Source organism: Triplophysa dalaica, chromosome 14 (assembly GCF_015846415.1).
Source record: "Triplophysa dalaica isolate WHDGS20190420 chromosome 14, ASM1584641v1, whole genome shotgun sequence".
Taxonomy (NCBI): domain Eukaryota; kingdom Metazoa; phylum Chordata; class Actinopteri; order Cypriniformes; family Nemacheilidae; genus Triplophysa; species Triplophysa dalaica.
In genome coordinates this window covers 16,288,524-16,313,285 of record NC_079555.1, presented here as the reverse complement: position 1 = coordinate 16,313,285, position 24,762 = coordinate 16,288,524, and the positions used below count along the sequence as shown (strand labels likewise).

Sequence of the window (24,762 nt, the reverse complement as noted above, 5' to 3'; positions counted from 1 at the left end):
TGAAGTCATTGCTCCATTACTGGGATTCCCAGAATGCCTTGCGTGCATGGAAGGAATGCCTTTAGACAATCTAATCCAGGATTCTCGCAATGCAAGTGCTGTAAATGTTACAGTGACACCGATTACCGTATGCGTTATTGATCAGGAAGTATCCAGCGTGACGCTTAAGCACACAGTGTCAGACAGGAAAGACATTTGCCTATCTGCTTTGAATATGTCCTTTTCACAGGGCTTAACAATCTATCTTCTCCATCCTGACCTTTGAATCACCCTAGTCGCACATCTGAGCAAACAGGCGCAAATGACGGCCAGCTCTTCCACAAAGACAAAGGTGTTTGTGAAACTTCCTCATTGTCCTGTGACTGTCTGTGAGTCCGAGAGCGTGACGGCATATTTGAGCGTGACACCACATTCACAACGCAAGACAAAGTGCCCGGTTCTTAATGTCTGAGGTTGTTTACATGGCCTTATAAATCACAAACTACATTTAAAGATGCAATTCTGAAGTGTTGACTCTCTATCGCCATCTCAGTTTGAGACATAGAACTGCAAGATACTTTACAGATGTTTTTTTAAAGGTGGGATAAAGTCAAAATACGTCAAATTGACATTTCTATCAAAAGCACAACTTATAAATCATTATTATTAGCCAACATTGTAAATCAGTGTAAGGTTAAGAGGATATAGTTTAAAACTATATGACTTTTAACATTTGCTTAATCCAAAAAAATCACATATTGCAGTTTAAAGAGAATACTCCCTTTCAAGTAAAATACACTCATTATGACGTCATTAACACATATTTACTTTATAACATATCAAGCAGTTATATACACATAGGCCTACAACATGTATACATGTTATCATGTATTGTGTTAACTAGCTGTATTTTGGGGGTTATTTTGGTTTAAATCAAAACAAACCAACTACAGTTTGAAGGATATTAATTGGAATGCATAAAATAAAAATTAAATACAGTGTTCTCATTTTGGGAAAAAAAAAACTCTTCATATATACATAAAGCTTATAAATATAAATATTAGGGTTGGGCGAGGTCTACCAAAATCCCTACAGTGAAACATCGTGATGGACGATGACATCGGGGGGCAGCTTATATCAGTTTGCTAGATGGCCATCTGCCAAAAGATTAAAAACGATTAATTAATTAAATTAAATTAATTATTTAATTAATTGCATGTGACTAATGTTGTTAACATAGTTAAACTGACAAATTCCTACTATGAACAATGTATAAGTTAATATACAATATATACAATCTTGAAAATCTGTTCCAGATCTGAAAATGCAAGATACAGTTTGACATTTCCCATTCACGCTTTCTTCCTATAATACAGATCTATATCAAACAGAGGGCAAAACTTGTGGTTTTCACTAGAGAGTGAAACTAGCCCAAAACTCCCCCCAGTAAATCACCCTGATGGGAAAAGGAAGGAGCCTTCGAGTATTGTGAAACTATCACTTGAGTGACGATGTGTATGTGATTGTGAAAGTCACATTCTTTGTCTCCTCTGACACAGAGCGAGTCAGTGATTCTCAAACTCTGCTGAAGCGAGACGTGTTTGTGACCTAAAGCACAGAAAAGCAGACCTCAGCTTACTGAGAAATTCACAGTTTCACATAAAATCAGAGCTACGTCAAATACATTTAGGTACAACCTACAGTGAACCCAAAATGTTTATGAACACTTGTCATTTAATAGAAGTGAAGGTAACTGCATCCAAAATCAAAATATTTGATTGAAACTTCAAATTAGAAGATAGATATCAAATTAGGGCCTTCAACGATTAATCGTGATTGATCGCATTCGAATCCAGAATAAAATTTTGTGTATACATGTTATATGTCTGTGTATTGTGCATATCAATGTTGTATACTGTATATGAAGACATACAAACAAATGCATCTATTTAATAAAAATAAATGTTTATTTACAATTTTAATTATTGTTAAATATAAATACATAAATGCATCTAAATATTTCTTAAATGTATGCATGTGTATGTGTTTATAAATACAAAATTAATATGCAGAGTACAAAGATAAATACTATGCAAACACAAAATTTTGTTCTAGATGTGATTGATGGTGTTTATTCGTTTGACAGTCCTTGTTCAAATTCAAGCACTTTAAAATGTCAAATCACACTTAAAGGAGTAGTTCACTTTCAAAATATATTTTCCTGATAGTTTACTCATCCTCATGTCATCCAAGATGTTTTTTTTTTTTTCTTTAGTCAAAAAGAAATTAAGGTTTTTGATGAAGAAATTCCTGGATTTTTCTCCATATAGTCGACTTCAATGGACTCCAAACGGTTGAAGGTCAAAATTACATTTTGAGTGCAGCTTCAAAGGGCTTTAAACGATACCAGACGATGAATAAAGGTCTTATCTAGTGAAACGATTGATAATTTTCAAAAAAAAAATGTATATGCTTTATAAACATAAATGCTCCCCTTGCTCTGTTCTGCGATGCGTGTTTATGACTTCACATAATACGTACATGCATTGAAAACTTGCACGTTTAACTTATAAACACCGACTCAGTACTTCCGCCTATGTCAAGCGTGACCTTTTCAACGTAATAACGTATTTTAAGAAAGTCATGAACCCGCATAGCAGAACAGAGCAAGGCAAGCATTTCTGTTAATAAAGGATATATCTTTTTTCTTTTTTTAATGACTAGACCTTTATTCATCGTCTGGTATAGATGAAAAGGCTTTTGAAGCTGCACTGAAACTGTCATTTGGACCTTCAACCATTTGGAGTCCATTGAAGTCCACTATATGGAGATAAATCCTGGAATGTTTTCATCAAAAACCTTCATTTCTTTTCAACACAGGAAAAAATACAAAAATATCTTGGATGACATAAGGGCGAGTAAATTATCCTGAACATTTATTGTGAAAGTGAACTACTCCTTTAATGTAATGAAATGCACCCTAGTTTATTACACTTCAACACCTGTGAACCTGACTGTGTACGCGACTCCACACATCCACTAAAAATAACGACCAGTTGGTTTGTCGTTATAAAAACACCTCAGAGAAGTGAAGCTAGTCCTGAGGAAACCTCGGGCATTATTTATAAGCAAATGCTACTTTCTTTGATATTTTAGCATATCTAAAGTAATAAAGTCATGCATTTTTTAAGTGTGGCTTATGTGTCCCAATACATTTCAGAGCAAAAACTGATCCACACCCAAACAACACACTGAGATCCCTCAATAAATCATCGGTGTCCTCTGGAATACTTGGCCAATGTCACAGGAAACACAAGGTCATCTCTACAGGGGTGTAAAGCAGATCGGTGTGACGCGAGACATTTTCACAGACAGCTGTACTCATCATGATGTGAGCGAGAGAGAGAGAGAGAGAGAGAGAGACACCTTCGGTTCATTAGTCTTAGCTCCCCATCACAGGAGGTCTGGCAATGTACCTTTGCGACCACACACACACACAGTGGAAAAGTACAAGAGCAAAGTCTGGCACGTAACTATGCAAAGCCCTGGACATCACATGATCACATAATCTCGTCATTATTTTTGAGAAATCATCGCTCAAACGCACATGTACAATACAATGCTTCATTCTATTACAGGGCTGCACTCATGGTTTGGAAGAAACCTTATTATCCAAAATCTCAGATTTCGTACAAGTGTAATTATGTCTTGAACAAACAATGTATTGTTGTTATGAAACAAGTTTACTGTTGTAGAGAGACCCAGAACCAAGCTGTCTATTTAGGCATCATATGTACGCCCACCATATACAGTCTGTTTCAAGTCAAGCGGAAGCATTAATCCATCATTTGATAGACATTTTCCTGATTTTCAGACATTGCTTGATTTCTCTAAAGAGATGGCAATCCCATAATGCAATCTGACTAGCTCAGTAAAACAATAATAATTCAAGATGCCAAGCAAGCAGAGTATAAACAGCATGAAAAGTGAAAATAAATTTGTTTAATCAGTTTAACTATAACCTCAAAATTGACAAGATTTTTTGTCATTTATGACACAATTCTTCCCCGTCATTGACATGTTTTCCAACTTTTTCCAGAATTTCAGTGCTATACTAAAGGGGGGCTATTACACATATTATACATATTTTTGAAGAGTATAACATCTATAAATCCAAAAAACAACAAATTCACTGTTTTGAATCAGAGTAAAAAACTTTGTTGGTATTTTTAGAAAATTCCCTCAAGTGTTTATTAATAAAAAATATTGACACCAAAATAATTTTTGGGCGGCTTTTGAAGCAGAGCTTCTGTTCATTCTTTTGAATATGAATGTTTGCATTATTTTGATGTGTGAATGTTTGCATTTTCAAGATATTACAACTTTTTTTCAAAAAAGTAACAAAGTAAAAATACATTCCGTCATTCCGTGTCAACTCAACCAGAGGTCCCTGCCTCAATCCATTTTTACAAAAGCAAGACCAAAATCAGTACTGATGAAAAACAAAATATGAAATTAATCAATTTATTTGTTGAGGGAGGTAAAAATTACAATATTCGCAAAAAATTTGGAGCCACATTATAGGGGCTAAAAAGGACATTTTATTCTATAAACATCAATATCTGTTAATTTTTGCAAACTTAAGAGTAAAAATTGTCATTTTTTCCACACTCTACAAATTAATTCATTACTTGATAACAATTCACCTTGCTTGTCTTGCTTCTTTAAGAATAAAAAATTCAAGCCATGGAAATATTCAAAATTTTGTTGATTTGACAAGAAATTACCTATATATTTTGATGATGGCGGTGGGCGAAGTTTCACTGCTGCCAGTAGAGACGTTCGCATTTGGGGAAAGAGGACATATATGACCGTGAAGGTTGCGTTGTTTGACAACTTTAAAAAACACTGTGGGAGAAAGACTTAATAACTTAAAAAATATTTGTAGATGCATTTTTATGCTAGGAGTATTAGCTATGCTAATTGGAGAACTCTATTGTGTCGGTCTCCCCCATGTGAAGAGCTCTATTTATGTGACATGCAAAGTTGCTGTCTCCCAAGTGATCGAGTGCTCCAAATCAGTCACTTGGGGGGCTCCATGATGATTAAGATGTCTATGTAAGTATGCATTAGACAGCGAGACGGCTCGCCAGGGTTTGGTACAAGTTACAGAGAGATTTTCTATCAGAGGAGGGACCTGTGTGTTCTCAAGCTCGTCTTGGGCTGACATAAATGACGACTTGTTCAAATGTCCTCATCTCTATGGAAACACCTCAGAGGCATCTGAGCTATTTGCACACAAAGATAGAGAAAGAGAGAGTGTGCAAGAGAGAGAGAAAAAAGAGAGTGGCTGTGTATCTGGCACATTACAATCGCAGCTGCATTTCCCTAAAGCCAAAACAAGCTAGGACTCCTAAATTACCAGCGCAGAAATATCCGGAAAACACACACCCTTGTCCAGCAAAACAAACCCACACAGACATAATAAAAACTTTGCAGGCTCGATTTAATCCTAGTTGAGTTACAAAAAGTGTCAGAATGCAATTCATTACAATACATCTGACATGTTTACAATAAAGTTTTCTCTTCAGGTGAAATGCGGTCAACGGCATCCTGAGGAGAATTTTGTCAAGTCGAATAATGTAAACATGCAAAGACTTGCATGAATACCAACACTTTACTCCAAAGCAAACCGCCCGATGTCTTAAAAGTAAGGGAAAATACCACATGCCAACACTGTGAATATAGCACACAGGTTGAGTGTGACTTTCAGAGGTCAAAGTTGACTGGTCAGACTCTTCCCAGCATGTTCAGCCATTCAGTCCTTAACCTTTACAAGTACACAGAGGAGACTGCAGAGGTCACAGCAGCGTGTACGAGAGCGTGTTTGTTTTGCCTGGACCTTATAAAGCGCAAAAGCACGATACGGCTGCCGTAACAAGATGATCAAACTCTGGTGCTCGGACACAGCAGATCTATTCAAAAGCATTTCAGAATCTCAAAGATCAGTTCATGTGTGTCAAACTAAAGTGTGCTTAGCGGACAACAGTAGCAAGTGTGTGTGAGATGCTAAAAGCAGACCAAAAGAAGAGCAGTATCCCCTTCGGCACACACTGACATACTTTTCACACACACGTGCTCCTATAGACTCATAAGACTCTTACCTTAAGCCAACACGCCTTGCATACACCGGTTTTGATCACATAGTCTCATCACACACACAAACACACACAGACAAATCCTCAGATGGTCTGTCCTGGTCCTCATGAAACCACAGTACAATGTAAAGAATACACTTTGGATAAAAACACCAAAACAAATGCGTGAATAAATCTACTTGGTTCTGGAAAAATGTTGGGAATGATGGAAAGCAGAAACAAATAGAGTGACAGATGTAAAGACAGCAAATGACAGACACATTTCCCAATTCGCTACTCCGGGGTGTTGATATGAAAGAGTTTAAGAGCCATCTGACAACAGACAGCCAACAACGACCTTATTAAAGTAATCAATGTGACTTTCCAGACGAGACGAAAAGAGGCGGAAGAAAAGAAAGCCACAGGGCTGAGCGACAGAGCAATCACTCCTGTGCTTATTTCGCGCTCTGCTCCGGTCTCTCCCCTCGACGTGTGAGAAATCGGCCAGGCTCTGCAAGCGCACTCGCTCCCAGAATTCAGCAGAATGGTTGAGAGGACTAAAAATACCGTTTCATAGCGACACTCAATCCACTGCAGTGAAAACCACTCTGGCGAGCCTGCCTAAAAAACACAGCCCAATAAAACAGCAAGCTCGAGTGTATGCGACTTTAAAATTAAACGCACCGCTGACCGCAAATGACTAGCTGCGATCACACTTTCGCAATAACTAGCAATCTTCATCTGAAACAAAAGACTTGTTTTGGATATGGAAGGCCCTTAAAGTTTCACTTGAACGGGTTTGTAATAATGAACCATCTGTTTTCAGGCATTCTCTGTGACACGCTGATGAGACAAAACAATCAAACCTGTGACCATCAAAAACATTACAGCCATAATAATAAACCAGTACATTCAGTTTTAAAGTTGGAGACCAAGCAGGTGATTTAAGGGAGAAATAAATAAAAATATATGACTCAAAACTTTACCCAGCTTATTTTAGGACATTGTAATATTTAATCCACATTAAAGCCATTGAAGTTTATGGGTTACTTTGGTACACCAGCACCGGTCTAAGGTTTCAAGAGTTTACTAAACTAAAGAAAACATTTTTGTTTATTGAAATAAACTAAAATATTGGCCTAAATATTATTTGAAAAAAATATTACCTGATCATAAAGAAAGAAAACTTTACTATAATGTCTGAAAGAGAACATGTTTTACTGTTCTAGAACGTAGGATATGTTATTTCAAGTAATTGGAAATGCGATATGCATATTTGCAATATTTTATATATATCATGTGCAGCCCTAGATCCTATTACTCCAACAGAGCACTATTATTACAGAAATCTAGAAAAATAGACGTGGAGAGGTTCACCAAATGCTGAGGTGATGTAGCATGAGTATAAACACCTGCAGCAGAGCATGCATCCTGCTTTTCTTCCAAAGAGATCCAGACACTAAAATAAGCAAATGTAGATTAATCTGAACAATTTGAGTTTGATGTCACAATGTGATGGTGTCTCTGCAGAAAGGCTGGTGAAATAGGATAAATGAGTCGAAATTGTATCGGACCTAACACCTAACCCAAAGGTACACCATTCGCAAACCTCATAATTCAGCCAATCACAACAAAAGTCAACTACCGAGACGTCACAGATACAGTAGCAAAAACAGTTGATTTATTTCAAAAGGTCATGAGCAAGTAAATTATGAGTCTTGTTCCTGAAACATTATGTTGACTTTAAAGAAAAGCTAAAATAATAAAATCTGTGGTATATGACCGCTTTAAATCAGCTGGCATTTAAAAAGGACACGTGCGAGTGTGTGTGTTCTCCTCTGTAATTTCATTGACATTCTCATCCAGACAGCAAATGCTGACAGATCATCTTCCCCCTCAGTGTTGTCAAACTTTTTAGATGCATGAGCGCTCTTGTTTTCTGGCTTGGATTCTTCCTCAAAAGTGAACCATGTGCCATGTCACGGGTTGAACCTCTCCGCCCTCACAATCCAGGATTAGCGTCCACGTGTCTCAGAGAGGATTACGCTCCTGACATCACCGTGCCAGATGTGATGACAGAAATAACGTTTTCCCACAGGAGATGGCGGTGACTGGCACGCCACAACCAAACCGGCCCCAACACGATAGCCACCCACCCTGTGCTTATCGTTGCCATCCTTAAGCGTGTCAAAATCTTCGTACCATCATTCTCAAGACATTCCACTTATTATCACTTCTGTGTGGTGCATCTTCACTAGAGATTCTCCTCTTACTTCTAAATAATCCTCCGCTTATTTGGTAAGGCGGATCAAGTAGTGGATAAATGTCCGGCTAGCTTCAAAACCACTGTGTGTTTGAGTTTACTATGCTAAAATATCCTAAAAGGGACATTCTGGGTGAAATACAATTTTAAGCTCCATGTAAAATCTGTGGAAAGCTTTCCCCTGTGCCATCTTAATCCGCAAAGACAACCATATGGAAGCTATTTGTATGTTGACATCCTGAAGAGTGTAAATGCTGTGGCGTTTGTTTGAACAGTCAAACAATGTTAGATCAACAACTGGCATGATTCTGAGGTGGGACTATCTGTTAAACTGACCAAAGGCCGAAATGGGGGAAGGTTCTGAATGTGCAATTCGTCTCTTAGTTTGTTACATTAGGTTTACAGTAATGAATTTACGATGGAAAGTTCAACACAAACTCAACACAAAATCCCACAACTGAGAAAATTATTTTGACTTTTATAGCTCAAACAGCACACACTCTGTTGTACCAAAATATATGAAAGCTTTATGAAACTAAAACACTGCTATTTATGCTTTCAAAACCCCTTTGGAATGTGTTCCCCCATAGACTTCTATTGTATTCATTTTTTGGTGTTTTAACAAGCCAAAATTATTTTTTCCGATATGCAACATATGTGGTCAGTAAAGCTCATGTTAAACCCAAACCATTACTTACATCTACGCATTTGGCAGATGCTTTTGAACAAACGTAATTTAAACCGTTTTGTGTTTAATGATAAAAATGTTGAACATCAAACAGTATTTCTTGATGCAAATGACAAAATGATGATTTAGATGAAAAATATGTAATGTGCGTGATTCGTGAAGTTTATAATTATTTGTTAAGTTAGCATTATATTTGTTCATTAGCAAAACAAACAGCTTGCCAAAGCTAAACATATTAACTCACATAAAGTTTTAACATTCATAAAGATAAACTCCAAGTGTCCATCTGCACTTATATACAGTAAGTTTAACACTGGCTTTGAATGTTCTATTAAGCCCTTGACTGACCGTGGCTCCCTTCTCTATCATATACTAATTATCCTCCTATATACGGTACATTTACGTCAATTCAGACTGTTGATAAATATTACCCCCATCGGCAGTTTTGTCTAGTTCATTTGGTCTCGATCCCTCTTGAGGAACAACTTTGAAGCTAATCCTGCTTGTGCTGTGACAGGTTGAAAAAGCACTCCGGTTTGAAGTGATTCGCACAAACACGCAGGATTTTACTTATGGTTTCTGAGAGAAAATCTGAACTGTTCGATTTCTCACATGCTTGCAGGGAAAGGCACACCAAAACAAACTTACTGGGTTTTCTGGGTTGCTAGATGCACCCGGGGTCCGATTACAGCACTTAAACACAAAAAAGTGGGGTTTTCTCATATGATGTCTCCTTCAAAAGGGTGTTTATAGGTTGTGGTTAAAATAAAATAAACCGGATTTTAATAATAAAATCTTTGCAAATAGTCAAATGCATTGAACAATAAATTCAACAACCTTAGTATGGTCGGTGCTTAAAATTTAAAATGGACAGTTCACCTAAAATTGGAAGTAACGAAATTATCAAAAGTTTTGACAATCAAAATACACTTGTAAAGCAAGGTTTATGACATTCCTTCATCCCAAACACAGCTACAACTAATAGGATTAGGTTTAAAGTATGCATGCAAATAATCAAACATTGACAATAGTCAATTGTATTGAGGGCACAGGGGGACCCCCAAATAAATTTCTGCTTAGGGCCCCGTAAAGGCTTGGGTCGGCCCTCTTAAGAGACAAACATCTAATTCTTCGTTTGTAACTTCAATAACGCTGTCTCTATTGAGCCGCCCCCTGCAGCAGGTCTAGGGTCTTAGCGGGGAAATCCAGCGCATCTTAAAGAGGAGATTTGGGAGGTTTAGTGAACACTACTGTGAATGCAGTCATTAGAGTGCTTGTTTTCACATTGTTTGCTTGTCTCTCTGCATTTAAAAGAACAGGATTAAGTCGCAGCATGGGCTCTGTCTGGCCTGCTGTTCGCACGCCTAATCTCCGAGCACAGACCTTGGGATTTCTGAGAAATGACCTGTGCTCATTTCACTGCGCCAGACGCCGGCAATCTCTCTCTCATCCTCTCGTACGGCCACGTCCTGGACTTATCAGCATGCAGTGAGATACAAGCTCGCAACTTTGAGAACATCAACACTGACAAAGTGTAAACAACACACGCACAAGTGGATTTTTTTGCTTTATTGAAGGAATCGTTCACCCATAAATACAAATTCTATTAACATTTATTTACTCTCATGTCATTCAAAACTTGTATATGACTGCAGTATGCAGATAATATGAGAAATGTCTCAGCGGTTTTGTGTTCATACAATGGAAGTCAATGGGGGCGCATGTCGTTCAGTTACCAATGTTCTTCAAAATATCTTATCGTGTTCTGCAGAAGAAAAAGTTACACAGGCTTGGAATGACATGAGGGCGAGTAAACAATAAAAAAAATAGTTTTTGGATGACCTGACTCTTTATTACAGAATGAATGTGTTTCAAACAGGAGTTTGTCATTTCATCTCATTATGATAAACAATCTATTGTTATTTTGCATTTTAATCTAGTTTAGTTATAAATAAAAGTAAATTCTTCTGTTCTAATGAAAACAGCAGGGACAGTCGAGTACAACATTGCATTGTGGGATACAGTGCAGGGATGTAATGTTGCATGCTGCGCATTTTAGCAAGTGCAAAGGGGTCTTTTGGGTATTCTACGCATACAGAAGATCTGCATGAAACTGCTGAAACAGTATGCGTAGTATGTATGCGTTTGCATACCTACTGGACTTTTAACCAGGCCAGTTTGAGTATGCATGACATGGAGGACAGAGGAAGATTAAAAAGAAACACAGACAGACAGAAGACGTTGCAGAACAAACATTGTTACAATGTAATGAAGTTTGGAGCTCTGGAATGCGTGCAAATAAGTTTGTGAACAGCTTTTGCCAGAGTTCACGTATCTGTGAAGAAACTGACCTGACAGCAGTGAGAAATCAGAAAAAATCTGTTCTATCTGTGAAAACCTCAGAGGAGTGAGACAATGGAAGCTGAGGGGAAGTGTGTTTGAAAAGGAACCAAACCTTATCAGAGAACACCAGCTCTGTCCATATCACACGGAAACACCTTACAGTGAAAAAAAGTGAATGAGACACAAACAAAAATGTACCATGGGATGACCATGTTTCTCCATACATGTTACCATGGTGATGCCAGGGATGCGCCATACTCTTTTGAACATGTACATTTGTCCGTCACGGGGTCCAAATATGTATTTCCTGGAATTCTGTTTGGTTGACCTACTCTATAGTTACTCAAGATTAATATGAGATTGACAGAAACCCTGTGTGTTACGCCCGCTTTATGGCTCCCTGGCATAGGGTGTGATCCTATAATAAGCAGTAGTCTACGAAGCACCATGAATTACAATCGGACACATGTACATATTGTTAAACATATTCAAATCATTTCAAAGAGCGCTGGAGATACACTGTGCCCATCAACAAAATTATTCAATAACATGATAAACAATCGACAACCCAGTACTGCCATTTAAAAAGGAAGGGAGGAGATCTGACAATTAATAACAACGCAGAAGAGAAACAGGGAGGAGGTGCGAGGAAGGAAGAAAAATGAATCTAATGAAAGAAATATACACCCCATAACCGCCCAGCGCCAATGAATCTCCCCTCATCTGAAGCTCCGCCCGCCTCGCAACCCTTCAAGGTCGAGGTTAAACGGATCATTAAGCCTCTTGATCCACCCCCATTGGCGAGCACACAGCAGGAGAACAGCGGCTCTCTCGGCACCGCACACGCAGACGCCGTTTTCCCTGAGGTACTGGAGGGGAGCGCCGGGCGGCCATCTTTATCACGCTGAGGGAACAATGGTGATGAATGGAATCTGGAATCTGTTCATCTCTGCAGCTGAGAGGAGGAGGATGAGATGCATGTAAGCGGATGCGTGTAATGTATTACTACAGAAGATTAACGCGATGCGGGGAGGTGAAGGGAGATTGTTTTGATGGTTTGTTTTAGTTTAATATGCAGATTCAACTTTACAGAAGATATTCGTGGGTTATTACATAATACATAAGATTATTCCTGATTATACATAAGTGTAGAAGCTTTTTGGAGAAAGCTAGTTTGAGAAATGTCCATACAAATGGAAATCAATGTTGTTTGGTCCACAAAGTTGTTCAAAATATCTTCTTTTGTGCTCTACGAATGAAAAAGTCATGCAGGTTTGGAATGACATGAGGGTGAATAAATGATGAAAGATTTGGCATTTGTATCCCTTTAATGGATAGAATTCCATTCGTTATGGGTTGAAATACAACCTTGATGTTTCCCTGAGAAGCTGAGTCATGCGTGTTTGTGTCTTTATGCATTCCCAGCCCCAGGCCTCGTCTCCAATCACCTTGTCTCTTTCTGCAAACTATACAAGATGACTCTTCTCAGCTTACAGTGAACTGAAACAAAGCTATTTCTCGGTCTAAAACTCCTCACTGAAAATCAACCCCCAAAACAATGCATCAAAACTCAAACATCCTGTTTCCACTCAAAAAGAGCGGGATATGAGGCGTTCCATGTTATCTTCTGCAGTGAATAAGGCTGGCTAAAGATTGTTGTTAGAGACGTCGGGAGTGATGTCATGTTGGGTGGCAGCAGGGAAAATAGAGGAGTCAGCTGCCAGCCTGGAATTCATTATAATTAGCAACGAATGATAAAAGACCTCACAATAAAGACAGCGATAAACTTTTCACAATCTGTTCAGGCTTTGCGTCTGGAATTTATTGTCTCTTTAAGAAGGTAATGTGCCGAGTATATCTCCTTTGTGTTATAGCAAGCAGAGTTATTTGATGTCTGGAGGGCATTCTATTTAAAACACCATATTTGCATACATCGATTTAACAATTATCTTAGAAATCGGAGATCTGTCGATTTTGATAACATGGGGGCTCCGCTAGACCTTTTTGTGACCGATTTCCTGCTCCTTTTCATTTATTTATTTGCTTATCCAATCAGCTACCTATATTATTGCAGTCCGATTCACATTTGGCTTTCAATTCAAGCTTTTCTGTAGCTCAGTGGTAAGAGCATTGCATTTACAACCCAAGGTTGTGGGTTCGATCCAAGGGGATTGCAAATACCTATGTAAAATGTATAGAATAAAGCAATGCAAGTCGCTTTGGATAAAAGCGTCTGCCAAATGCCTAAATGTAAATGAAATGTAAATGTCAATAAAAAACAACTAACAAGTAATCAGTAGTCTGAACTGGTAATTTTCTGTAAAGACATTCTCCAGTAATTTTACGGACATTTTTGTTGCAATTAATGGTGAAACAGATCACCAGGATCTCACAGAGAATGATATGAAAGCGCATTCTTGTGTATATCTTAACTTTAACTTTACAGCTAGCCTTACGCAGCAGTTTATTACATGATCCAATGCGCCATATGCGATCCACCAAAAAAACTGAAATGCGCCCCACTTCATAAATTTTGATTCGTAGCTAATTCAGTATCGCATTTGCGAAGTTGAGCGAAATCTCTCCAGAGATCTATTTGTTAGCAATTGACTCTGACTGCAGGTTTATATCATATTTATTTGTTATACTTTTACCTTATTTTAAATATTGCATGCATACTGTGCTTTAAAAAAAGCCTAGAAAATAAATTATATATGTTATATTATAATAATAAAACTATGCTGACAATTACATTTGACGATCCGAAAAATGATCTGATCCATGAACCAAAATCTGTACTATGATCCGAACCGTGAGTTTTGTGATCCCGTTGCACCACTAGTTTCAATGCATTATTCGCAAATTACAGATCAAACAGCGGTTAAAAAACAATATGTATATGTACAGTATATTGTGCCCTATTTTAGTCATTTCACACTCAAATAAATTGTTTAATTATTTAATTGCTAAAAAGCTAATTGTGATAATTGGCTGGATTAAATAGCAAAAACGATCCCAGAAATGCTAAAAAACATGATCATACCCATAAGAAGGTCAAACAAATGATCTTAAAAGTGCCTACCACCTGGATGCCTGCCTGTTTGATTTGCTTCAAGGCAGACGTTGGCAAGTTGATCACCACTTATGGCTTGCACAAGCATTTGGCAAAGGCCTTCGCTTTCGTGTTTTTACATGGCCAGCCACAATTTTTTTCTTTGCTCTATGGCCAAGCACAAATTACACTTCTAAATTAAGTGGATTATTTTCCCCAACAGTATGATTGAGGGGTCAAAATGGCTGGTGCAACCCAGGTCACACTAGTTTCCATGTGCAGATTGCAGAAGGAACGAAACAATAAGGGCAACGCCTCCCATGAGTTGTGCTTTAAATTCCCTAGAGAGCGCACCTCCACTGTTTTGAATGCGTGTAACATATTCTCCATGGCACATTGCATCAGCCCATTTCTCTGCTTTAAACCTTTCCATTCGGCCAGCACCGACCCGTCTCGCATACTCGTTCCACTTCTGAGGCCGTCGTATATCTCCCAGAGACAGGCATCCGGCTGCAGGCCTCTCTCAAAGGCTCCTTAATCTCTTCCCGCTCTCCTCTGCTACATTAGAACCCTGCCTGCGGTGATTTTAGATTGGACACTTCTCCACGGTCCCTGCCACCAATGACAGCAGCTCTGAGACTTTCACGAGTCGCCCTTTCCATAAACAGACCCACAAGCTGTTAATAACAGACCGGTTTGAAGACGCTGACCTCCGAACTTTTCCGAAAATCAGACTTTCCTCTTTATGGATTATCCAGAAGCTGCTGGATTTAAGAGGTCAGGATACAGAGGCTGCAGTGCAGCCCGCGGAGTTCTCAGCCTCCATCTGTTTTGCCGAAAGTGCTGTATCAGTTTTGGCTGTGCTTTTGGTGGTTCAGCAGAGCAGATTCGGGTCTCTGGGGTGTATACGGTTACAGAGAGTTGATCTGCCCTCCACGCACCTCACCAGATACAATATTTTCAACATCCCCATCTCTCCTCTCCTGCTTCAGAACGCCAGTGTTCCTGTAGCTCAACTGATCGAGTATTGCATCAATAATGCAAAGACTGATTCCCAGGGAATGCAGATACTGATAAAGTGTGAGCCTTGGAATGTATGCTCAGTCAGTCCTTTAATTAAAAAGTATCAAATGTGTAATTGTAATTAGACCAAATCAAACTTTATCCACAAAGCTGAACTGCTATTGGGTGTTAGGGATCCTACTACCACGGTTGCAGTCCAGATGAACTCCAAATAAATCTAAATGACAGACAAACACTTTGGGGCTGTTTACATGACACAGTGTATAATTAAAAACTCAAAACTTTTGACTGTTCATTAATACAACAACAAAAATGTGAAAACTGTTTTCACTGTACAAGTGTTTGAAAATGAGGCTTTTAGGCTAGTATCATCTCGGTGTAAACTACAAAAACGTAAATTTGTAAAAACAAAGTGACATTATCTAGGACACATAATACAGCATAATTTAACATTTTAATCAATTTGCAGATCCATAATAACAGGGAAAGTTTTGACAATGTCTGAAAAACATTTAAAAATTGCACTTCTTTGTTTTTTATTACATTGTTCTACTGTTAACGTACCCTATCCAACCAAAAGACATAAAGACCAACATATTTAATGGAGTAGGGCCCTTTTTTCCTATGGAAAGCCTCGCCAAGACAGAAGTTGCTGATTAAGCAGCAATAGAGTAACAAAGTCTTTTTTAGTTTCTCTGTAAAGCAGCTGGCTAGAGTGATTTCATTTGAATGTAATACTTTAAGACTATTTTCTAAATAACCGTGTATTGCAACCTCACCAGTCACTGTTCCCTGTCAGATCATGATGACTCTTATCAAAAGTGAGTTAATTGTATAAATAGTGAAGTAATAAAATTCCAAAGTCATTGACCAGCTGGCTTACAAACACTAACATGCTATGGCAACTGGACTAGAAAGGGTGGCAGAGTTCATACTGTCTGCTTAAGAGAGAGGTAGTGGTTGGTCATTCCATGGTAAGATAAAGACAAACAAACCAAGTCAAGACCACGGTGCTCAATAAATACAATGGCTGCTGTCACTGACCCAAACGTAGAAGAATGAAAGCCCTTCTGAATGAGACCGACTGCTAAAATTCAAAAAGACCGCAACACAGGAGGGGCTACAAATCAAAGCCAGGGCCGAATTCAAATGAGCACAACAAGCCATCTCCACCGCAAAATTTACAAACACATTTGATCATGCAAATTAAAGTCAACCAGGGTTGTTTTATTCCCAGATTTATTTGCTCTCGTTCCTACATGAGAACGAACATGCAGTTTGATGGACAAGAGAGAAACTATAGGAGTCACACAACTATATATTCCACAATTCATATGATAGACACAACAGACAAGACAAAAAGTTATTGTTAAAATTAAAGGTTGACATTGCTTCAAGTTGCAAACTGAATACTTTACAAATCCATGGTCAAAAGTAGCGTAGTACGACTCTGAAGCACACTAACAGGCTAACATGCAGATCCTGTTCAACCTTAAAACGCCGCACCACAAATACAGATGGCTGCAAATATGGACCATAAGCAAACATGGTTAGGATGAAACGGAAGGAAAGATGGTCTCTGTTTGTGTGTTTCAGAACAACATGCTCCTTAATAAGAGAGCAAATGTTTTATTCATACGTGAACACATGCAGGGTAGATGACTCACACCCCATTTAATCACAACCACTGATGCAGGATACAGGCGTACAGGCCCCGTATACAAAAATTGCAAGACGGCACATATTCAGCCTCTTCACAAAATCTATCACATCCTGCAAAAGCAACAAAAGAAGCAACAAATCTCTGCGGTGCAGTTAAGGCCGAAATGGACTGCAGGCATTCGCGCAAAAACGCCAAACGTAACCGTTTCTGCACATCTTTGATGGTGAAGAGTCTAAATTTGTGATGAGCCGAGCTGCAGGAGGTAACAGTGCACATCTCTCTCTCTCGTGCAAAGCATCCGGATACGAGCGGGATAATTAGACCGAATGCGGCGCCCGGGAGATTTAGATGGTTCATGTGAGCAAGGCTTGCCTGACACGCTGCTATATTTGACTTTCTTCCCATACAGCGTGTCCTGAAGGAAGACCTGAAACAGCAGACATGCTTAGGCATGACACAGAGGAAAGATAAGAGACACAGACAGATCGATTCACAGGAGCCATCGCACAGATAAGACAGACAGACAGAAAAGCTCAAGGAAAACAAAAAACTAGAGGCCAAAGCAAATTTGTTTGTCTGCCATTATATTGTTTTCTAGTTCAACTGAATAAGCAAACTCAACTACTATTAGAATGAAGGCCCACATAAGTATAAGTGGATACAAGTATGACTTTAAAATTGAAATTTAAGAGACTAGCTGGCTGCATTCACACCACAACTGTAATCGTAGCGAAAAAGCAGATGAATTATAAAAACACTGACAGCCCAATGCAATCAAATATGAAACTGCAAAATGCGAGCTTAAGGCAAATGCCTTAAATGCACATACAGTCTGAGATTTTCGTATTAGTTTTTTTCGTATTTGGGCTCGTTTGTATGGTGTCTCTGGATTGTCAAAAAGTCAAAGCTTGCTACGGACGCGAAAAAAATGCAGAAAATCAAACCCAGTTCGAATCTTTTAATGAAGGAGGAAAATATCGGAGGCAGTGTGTTAATGTGATTGATACAACATGAGGTCGTATTTTTTTATTACGGAGGGAAATTTCGGACTCAATGTGCAATGGCCAAACGTAACGTAACTTACAGTCCTTTGGTGTGGAAGCTATAATAGTGATCGTCATAGTTATTTTTTGGTGTGAACAAGCCTTTACTGCTTCTGTTGAAGTGAACAGAAATATGGAAATACAAAGGCAGTTGATAAAGCAAAACTTTAAAAAATGCTACAATTATTTTGCAAAGATTTTTTTTTTCTTTTTTTCTGTTTAAATGTTTATAATTTGGCGAAATGAAATAAAAAGAGATGAAATTTTAAATACAGTTTGGTTGACATTAGAAACTGTTAATTCAATATAATAAAACTTAATTAAATGTGTTATAAAATTATATTAAATGATAATGACCAATCTAAAGGCCAACATTTTTCCACAATATACCAGGGATTTTTAAACTGGGGTCCAGTTTAAATCTACTAAATATTTAGTGTTTAACTGCTTGAGCATAAAATGCATAGAATTGATATCTTTGCTACAGAAAGTTGCTACAGTACAAATACAGTTGACTTGAAAATCTTCAGGGTTGAATACAAGTGTAGCCAACTATTTAAGTTAGATAACAGTATGTTTTTGTAATATATGTTTTTATATCATCCCATATAATCATACTACTTATTTTATTTTAAATATTTCTATAAAAGGTTTGACAAATAAAACATTATAGATGGAAGTATTTTATAAATAGGATCCCTCACAAAAAGCTCATCTTATTTGGGGATCATTGGCAAAGTCTGAAATCCCCATAACTATCATATAAACAAAATAAAAAGTGGAGTTGGTAAAATGATCCCTGCTGTTTGTTGTTAGTGTTTTTAGGGAAGGACTGTAGTTGCTGTGCTGATAAGCCAGGAAGTGTGTCAGTGACTAATGCACTGCTCATATCTTGGCTTACACAAACCAGGGTGCGGCTTTCAAGGTGTGCTTGAATCGAGTGCATGCATCATATCAGTAATGGGAGGGTGGAGCATCCGTCGCAGACTAGCCAGTTTTCTTCTCTTCTGTCGAGGACAGAGTGTGTCTTACAGCTAAGAGGATTTGTGATGAGACTTGTAAAATAATTGAAAGTGTATCTCTAAGCTCTCAGCCCTAAAGCACGAGAATTGGGACAGAGTTAACACGTCTCAGGTTTTAGGAAACAGGGAAGTGATGGTACCAATCGCAGACGAGCAACAATAGAGTGCTGACATACATTTAAATTCACGTTTGTTTACAGAGATTACGATTTGAATAGCATTTGAAAGCTTTTAGCTATTTACTTCTTTGCGTGCCCATGAATGATTGCTAAAAGAAACACAAACAGAGCTAAACAAGAACCACAAAGAAAACTAGCAGAGCAAAAAATGTGAGAAAAAAGTTGAGTTTATAAAACAAGTAGGACTTCACAACGGCCCAGGAAAAACGCCACCACAGGAAGGAGCTTAGCATCCGGAGAAGTGTACAATAAAGCAATTACCATTTGATCTCCAGCCTGTCATTGTATCTGATAAACATACATGCATCTATGTCCCAATCAGGTCCTTGTGGCGGTCAAGCTGCTTGCACCTATTCAAAGCTGACAATAGCCCCTCACCAGCATTCATTCATCACTCCCGGAGTGAGCATGCTATTAAAAGCCCTCCAAACACATCCACACAATGAAGTCCGCATACAAATGGCTTGTGAGGCAAAGGGTGCCGACACCATCGGTCCTGCGAACAAACCAAACACACCAAACACATTCGCACACACTCAATTCTGTTTTATCTGGGTAACAAAACACAGGGGTGACGAAAAAAGACAGAGACTTAAAGCTTTGACATGTACGTGTGTAATATGTCAGGCCTGCTCGAGCAAACTCCAACTGAAACCTCAGAGATAGTTCACCTAAAAATTTTAATTCTTTCATTATTTACTCACCTTCAGGACTTTCCTACTTCTGCAGAACACAAATGATATTTTGAAGAGCGTGGATAACCAAACAACATTGACTCCCATTGGCATCCATTGCCACTGAGACATTCAAAATATTGTCTTTTGTGTTCCACAGAAGAAAGAGTCATATACAGGTTTTGAATGACATGAGGGTGAATACATGACGTTTTGGACAAACTCTCTCTTTAAGCAAGTAAACAGAATACATTTTTAATCTCATGACTTGAAAAGCTTAAATTTTCAATGCATCATTAAAAGAGCCCGGAGTCACAGCATGTGAGACAAAGTTTCTAGACTAAGTAACCAGAGCAAGGTGAACCCTCCAGCACACTAGAATGAAATCACAACACTTTGTTTACCATCTCTGAGGCTCTCAGAAAAGCACAAAGTCTCCCAGCCGCTCACAGAAACAAATTAACAGGCTTGGTATTCTCTTGTTAAAATAGCTGTTTAAGACTAAATTCATAACTTATGAATGATCACAGAGTCTGAATTTGAGAAGTGATTGGGAGAACTGTGAACAGAGTACACAGAACTTTGTGTTTCATGCGTTCAGAATTATTCCAACCCTTATATGCTGGTATACGCCAGAGCTTGTGCCATAAAATTTGAGCAAGCCCTGTGTTGCATTAGTTGGCAGCATGCTGTATCAGCAATATTTGTGTTTTGTTATGGGCAGTTTAATTAGTTTACGCTTCAGAACAATTTGAATAAACTAATAGTTCAAGAGAAATTAGCACTATGTCCGATAAACATTTCTTTAATATTTACCTATAACAAGAAAAAAAATACCAGTTAAAATACTAGTTATTGCGCCAGCTGGCGCCCAAAATAAAAATGTATTCATTATTTCTTCACCTTTATGTGATTCAAAACATGTTTAGGACTCTTTCTTTTGTGGAAGACAAAAGAAGATATTTTGGGAAAGATTTTTTTGTGTTCATACAATGAAGTCAATGGGCGTCTATGCTGTTTGGTTACAAACTTTCTACAAAATATCTTCTTTTGTTTTCTTCAAAGGAAAAAAGTCTTAAAGGTTTGAAATGACATGTGAGTGAATAAATGAAGGGTGAACTATCCCTTTAACGTTCAGGTTTAAAAGTAATTTTTGTACTACGATGGGTCGCCACTTGACGTCCAATATAAGATGTGTGTCCTGACTCCTGAAGCAAAACCAGCTTTAAAACAGTCAGGTAAAGACCGCCTATGGATGGTTTCATGCGCCAGGCTTGAAGTTAACTTCCGGTCTGTGTTTGTTGATCCGTTTGGCTAGTTGCTAATAATGTAACTTCATTTTTTTTTATATTTATATCAATTTCTAATGATATTTTATTGTATAATAATTGTATTAAAAAAACAATTAGTTGATTTTATTGTACATTGATTTTATTCAATAAACAATTTGAATGGGTCCTGTAACTTTGTCGCGTTTAATCTGATAATTCACCCAAAAATAAAAAAATTCTCTCATCGTTTACTCACCTTCGAGTTATTCCAAATGTCTATAAACTTCAGAGAGAGATATTTGGAATAATGCATATATTATAAACAAACAGATCTCAACACCCATTGACTTCCATAGTAGGAAAAATTACTTTCTTTTTTTTGTTCTGTTGACCACAAAATTACACGTTTTGAAGAATGTAGGACAGCAGTCAGTTCTAGGGCACTATTGACTCCTATTGGATTTTCCTACTATGGTAGTCAATGGGTGTTGAGATCTGTTAAATGTATACACATTTGGAACAACTCGAAGGTCTAAACGATGACAGAATTTTCATTTTTGGTTGAAGTATCCCTTTAAGTTTAGCCAAGTAACGATAACCCAAAACAATACTGTCTAGACATACTTTTAACTTGTGAGCTTATGTAATTTACTTGTTATTTATTTTGCTTGTTATCAGGAATAATCTCAACAGGGACTATATTGTTGCTTTGGAACCATGGAATGAAACAAGGACACTGGCACAGCGGAGGAAACAAAACGCTAAATCCAAGCTCAAATCAGCAGCACCTCACTGAGCTCACGGAAGAGAACCAACACTCATCACACAGTGTGATTTTAACACGTTATCTTTTCCAAATAAATTACACAACACCTGGCTAAGGAAAGAGGTAATCATTTCCATCTCTACCGAAACAAAAACGGGGTGCTTTGAAATACGCAGGTTTCTAATGCAGTTTACGCTTCGATTACACCGGGCTGCGCAGCACCCCTGGAGAACTTCCCCTGTCGTGAGATCAGGTCTGAGGTCAAGGAGACTCACCAGCGAGCGTCACACTCCTCAACCAACCTGCTCTCAGCCTGCACATGCTCCCAAAATAACATTTTACCATTGTAATCTAACACCTAAGAAGGTATCAGGTAAACACAATCTGGGATACAAGGAGTCAAATGCTTAAAAGTGAGAAAAGCTGTAATAACAGAAATACAATAGGGTCAGAATATTGATCTGAACGTAAAAGGATTCTCTGACTTTCCCCTGTAATGCAAATCCAGAAGCATCGCCCTACCTCCCCAGTAAGCGTGACGTGAGTCAGACGCATTTTCTTTCTCTCTAAATGCATCAATTAGACAAGTACATCGAGAGATTATTTCATAATATATGTCAGCGCATTGATCTCATTATAAATAATTATTTCATAATAAGATGAATCCTGCGTGCAGGCAGAGCTCAGCTGACATCTTACTGGGTGAACGTGCCATCAGAGAGAAGAAGAGTTACATTCAAACTAATGTAAAAGCACAAGAAAAGTCTCCAGGAGTGCAGGTGAGGTACCTTAAAAAAAAAACAGGTCCCTTCCTGTAGGATCATCAAGGGAAGATTTGGGAGCGTGTAAAAAATAACAAATCATAAATGTAATCTCCAAATTAGTAGAATAGAAAACTACGCAACCCTGGGGCGTATTTTAATATTTGAATTCACTCAACTATCTTTTATATCAAATATATTTTGTAATATACATCAAATATAAATATATTTTGTTAGCAAATATTGAGATTCAAGGAAGCGTTTCAAATGTAAGATTCCAGCTTTGATTCTGATCCCAACCTTGATAAAAAAGGACATTTTCCAAAGAAATTCTGGGCAATTTTCCTGCTTTAAAGTTTAATGGGGTCAAAAAGGAGGATTTGAAACAGCTAGGTGTTGAAAAAATTGCTCCATCTTCAGAGACACCCCTCCAAGGACTTTAAACAGAATCAATTGCAGTTTTCCCATTCAATAGCACATAAAAGCCAGATATAAACACAAAAGACAAGACGACAGCTTAACATTTAATCCTCACTGCTCAGCTTAAGACAGTTATCCATTTACTCAATCAAGGTTTCATACTACACAATAAATACACATTGGCGATTACTGTACCGTTATAAATATGTTTATTTTCTCCCACCGAGCTGATCTAGCAAATCACACATAGGGACATGGACACTTTGTAGTTTCCGTTTAGCCTAGTGGCTTTACAGATTTGTACTTATAGCTGTTATAATTATTATTAACAGTCCTTGATTAAGCAATATAAAATTAAGTAGGACAAATGTCAGTAGACAATCACCAGTGTACAAAGTATTAGAAAATCAAAGAATTACGCCACATGAGAGGTTGAGATAATGCGTACAGACCTCAATGTATCCGGCCAGGCTGGGCACTGCGATCGCCAGAATAAGCACAGACACGGCGGGGACTAAACCCATCTTCATCGGCTGATCTCTGATGACACACCGCTCAATTTATCCGCCTCTGGAGTCTTAAAAGCGGCTGTGAAAGTGAAAAGAGCTCTGTAAATGATCCTCGAGTACTTGCTCTCTCTCGTGTTTTTCCCACTGTGAGACGATCCTGCGTGCGCGTGAGGAATGTAGCGCGTTTTATGTCTCCGCCTGCCGCAGGTTCAGCTCGTGTTAAAAAAGGATCAAGCGCGCCACCGACAGTCCGAAACGGGACCTACCGGAAATGAGGTCATCGTGCTGTCACACAAATAAGAACAAGTTTAATTGTAAAAAAATGTTATTGCAACTATTAAAACACGTTTACTGCAACAAGTTGGCGAAATGTATAGATATAAAGACAATCAACAGTTTTCTTTTTACATTTAATGTATTGTCTTCATGTTTTTTTGTCTTGTTTTATATGTAATATATTGAAATATAAATATATTTGTATTGTATTATTGCTCCTGTATGAGATATCGCTCAATGCTCCCTGAACTCTCTGTAAGTAGCTTTAGCTAAAACCGTCTGCTAATTGACTAAATCTAAATAGTTGTATATTTATATTTTCGGGGCAGATTTTTATACAAAAACACTGTAACAACGACAATATTTAACTGTCAACATTATATGATAATATAAGATTTTTCTTCACAATTTATGGCCAGCTGACTGAAATTTCTCATGACCTTAAAATCTGTATGCTTGTGTTTTAAAAAAATGAAATGCATGACTTCAACTCCATGATGAAAAGCAGATTACAGAAAACTTGAGAAAAACATTGTTGGTCCAACTTAAAAACTATTCTATCTGGTTCTTTTTTATAATTTACCAGCACATTCCATTCCCAGAAAAAACAACTGTGAATAAAAACGATGATACTATTTCTTGTTACTGAAATCCGATGGTTGAAATGAATGCAACGGATTCTATAAAATAATA

General features: G+C 38.0%; 1 protein-coding gene across 2 annotated transcripts in view; it reads right to left on the bottom strand.

Moving 5' to 3' along the window:
• Positions 1–23,996, bottom strand: part of aplp2 (amyloid beta (A4) precursor-like protein 2) — a 72,690-nt gene extending 48,694 nt beyond the window's left edge. Inside the window, exon 1 of one of the 2 annotated variants that reach the window (XM_056765715.1) lies at positions 23,737–23,996. In XM_056765715.1, the coding sequence (XP_056621693.1) occupies positions 23,737–23,814 (78 nt within the window). In that variant the 5' untranslated portion in view covers positions 23,815–23,996. The remainder of the gene's footprint in view (positions 1–23,736) is intronic. The other variant, XM_056765716.1, reaches the window with a different exon arrangement.
• Positions 23,997–24,762: the final 766 nt, after the last annotated feature.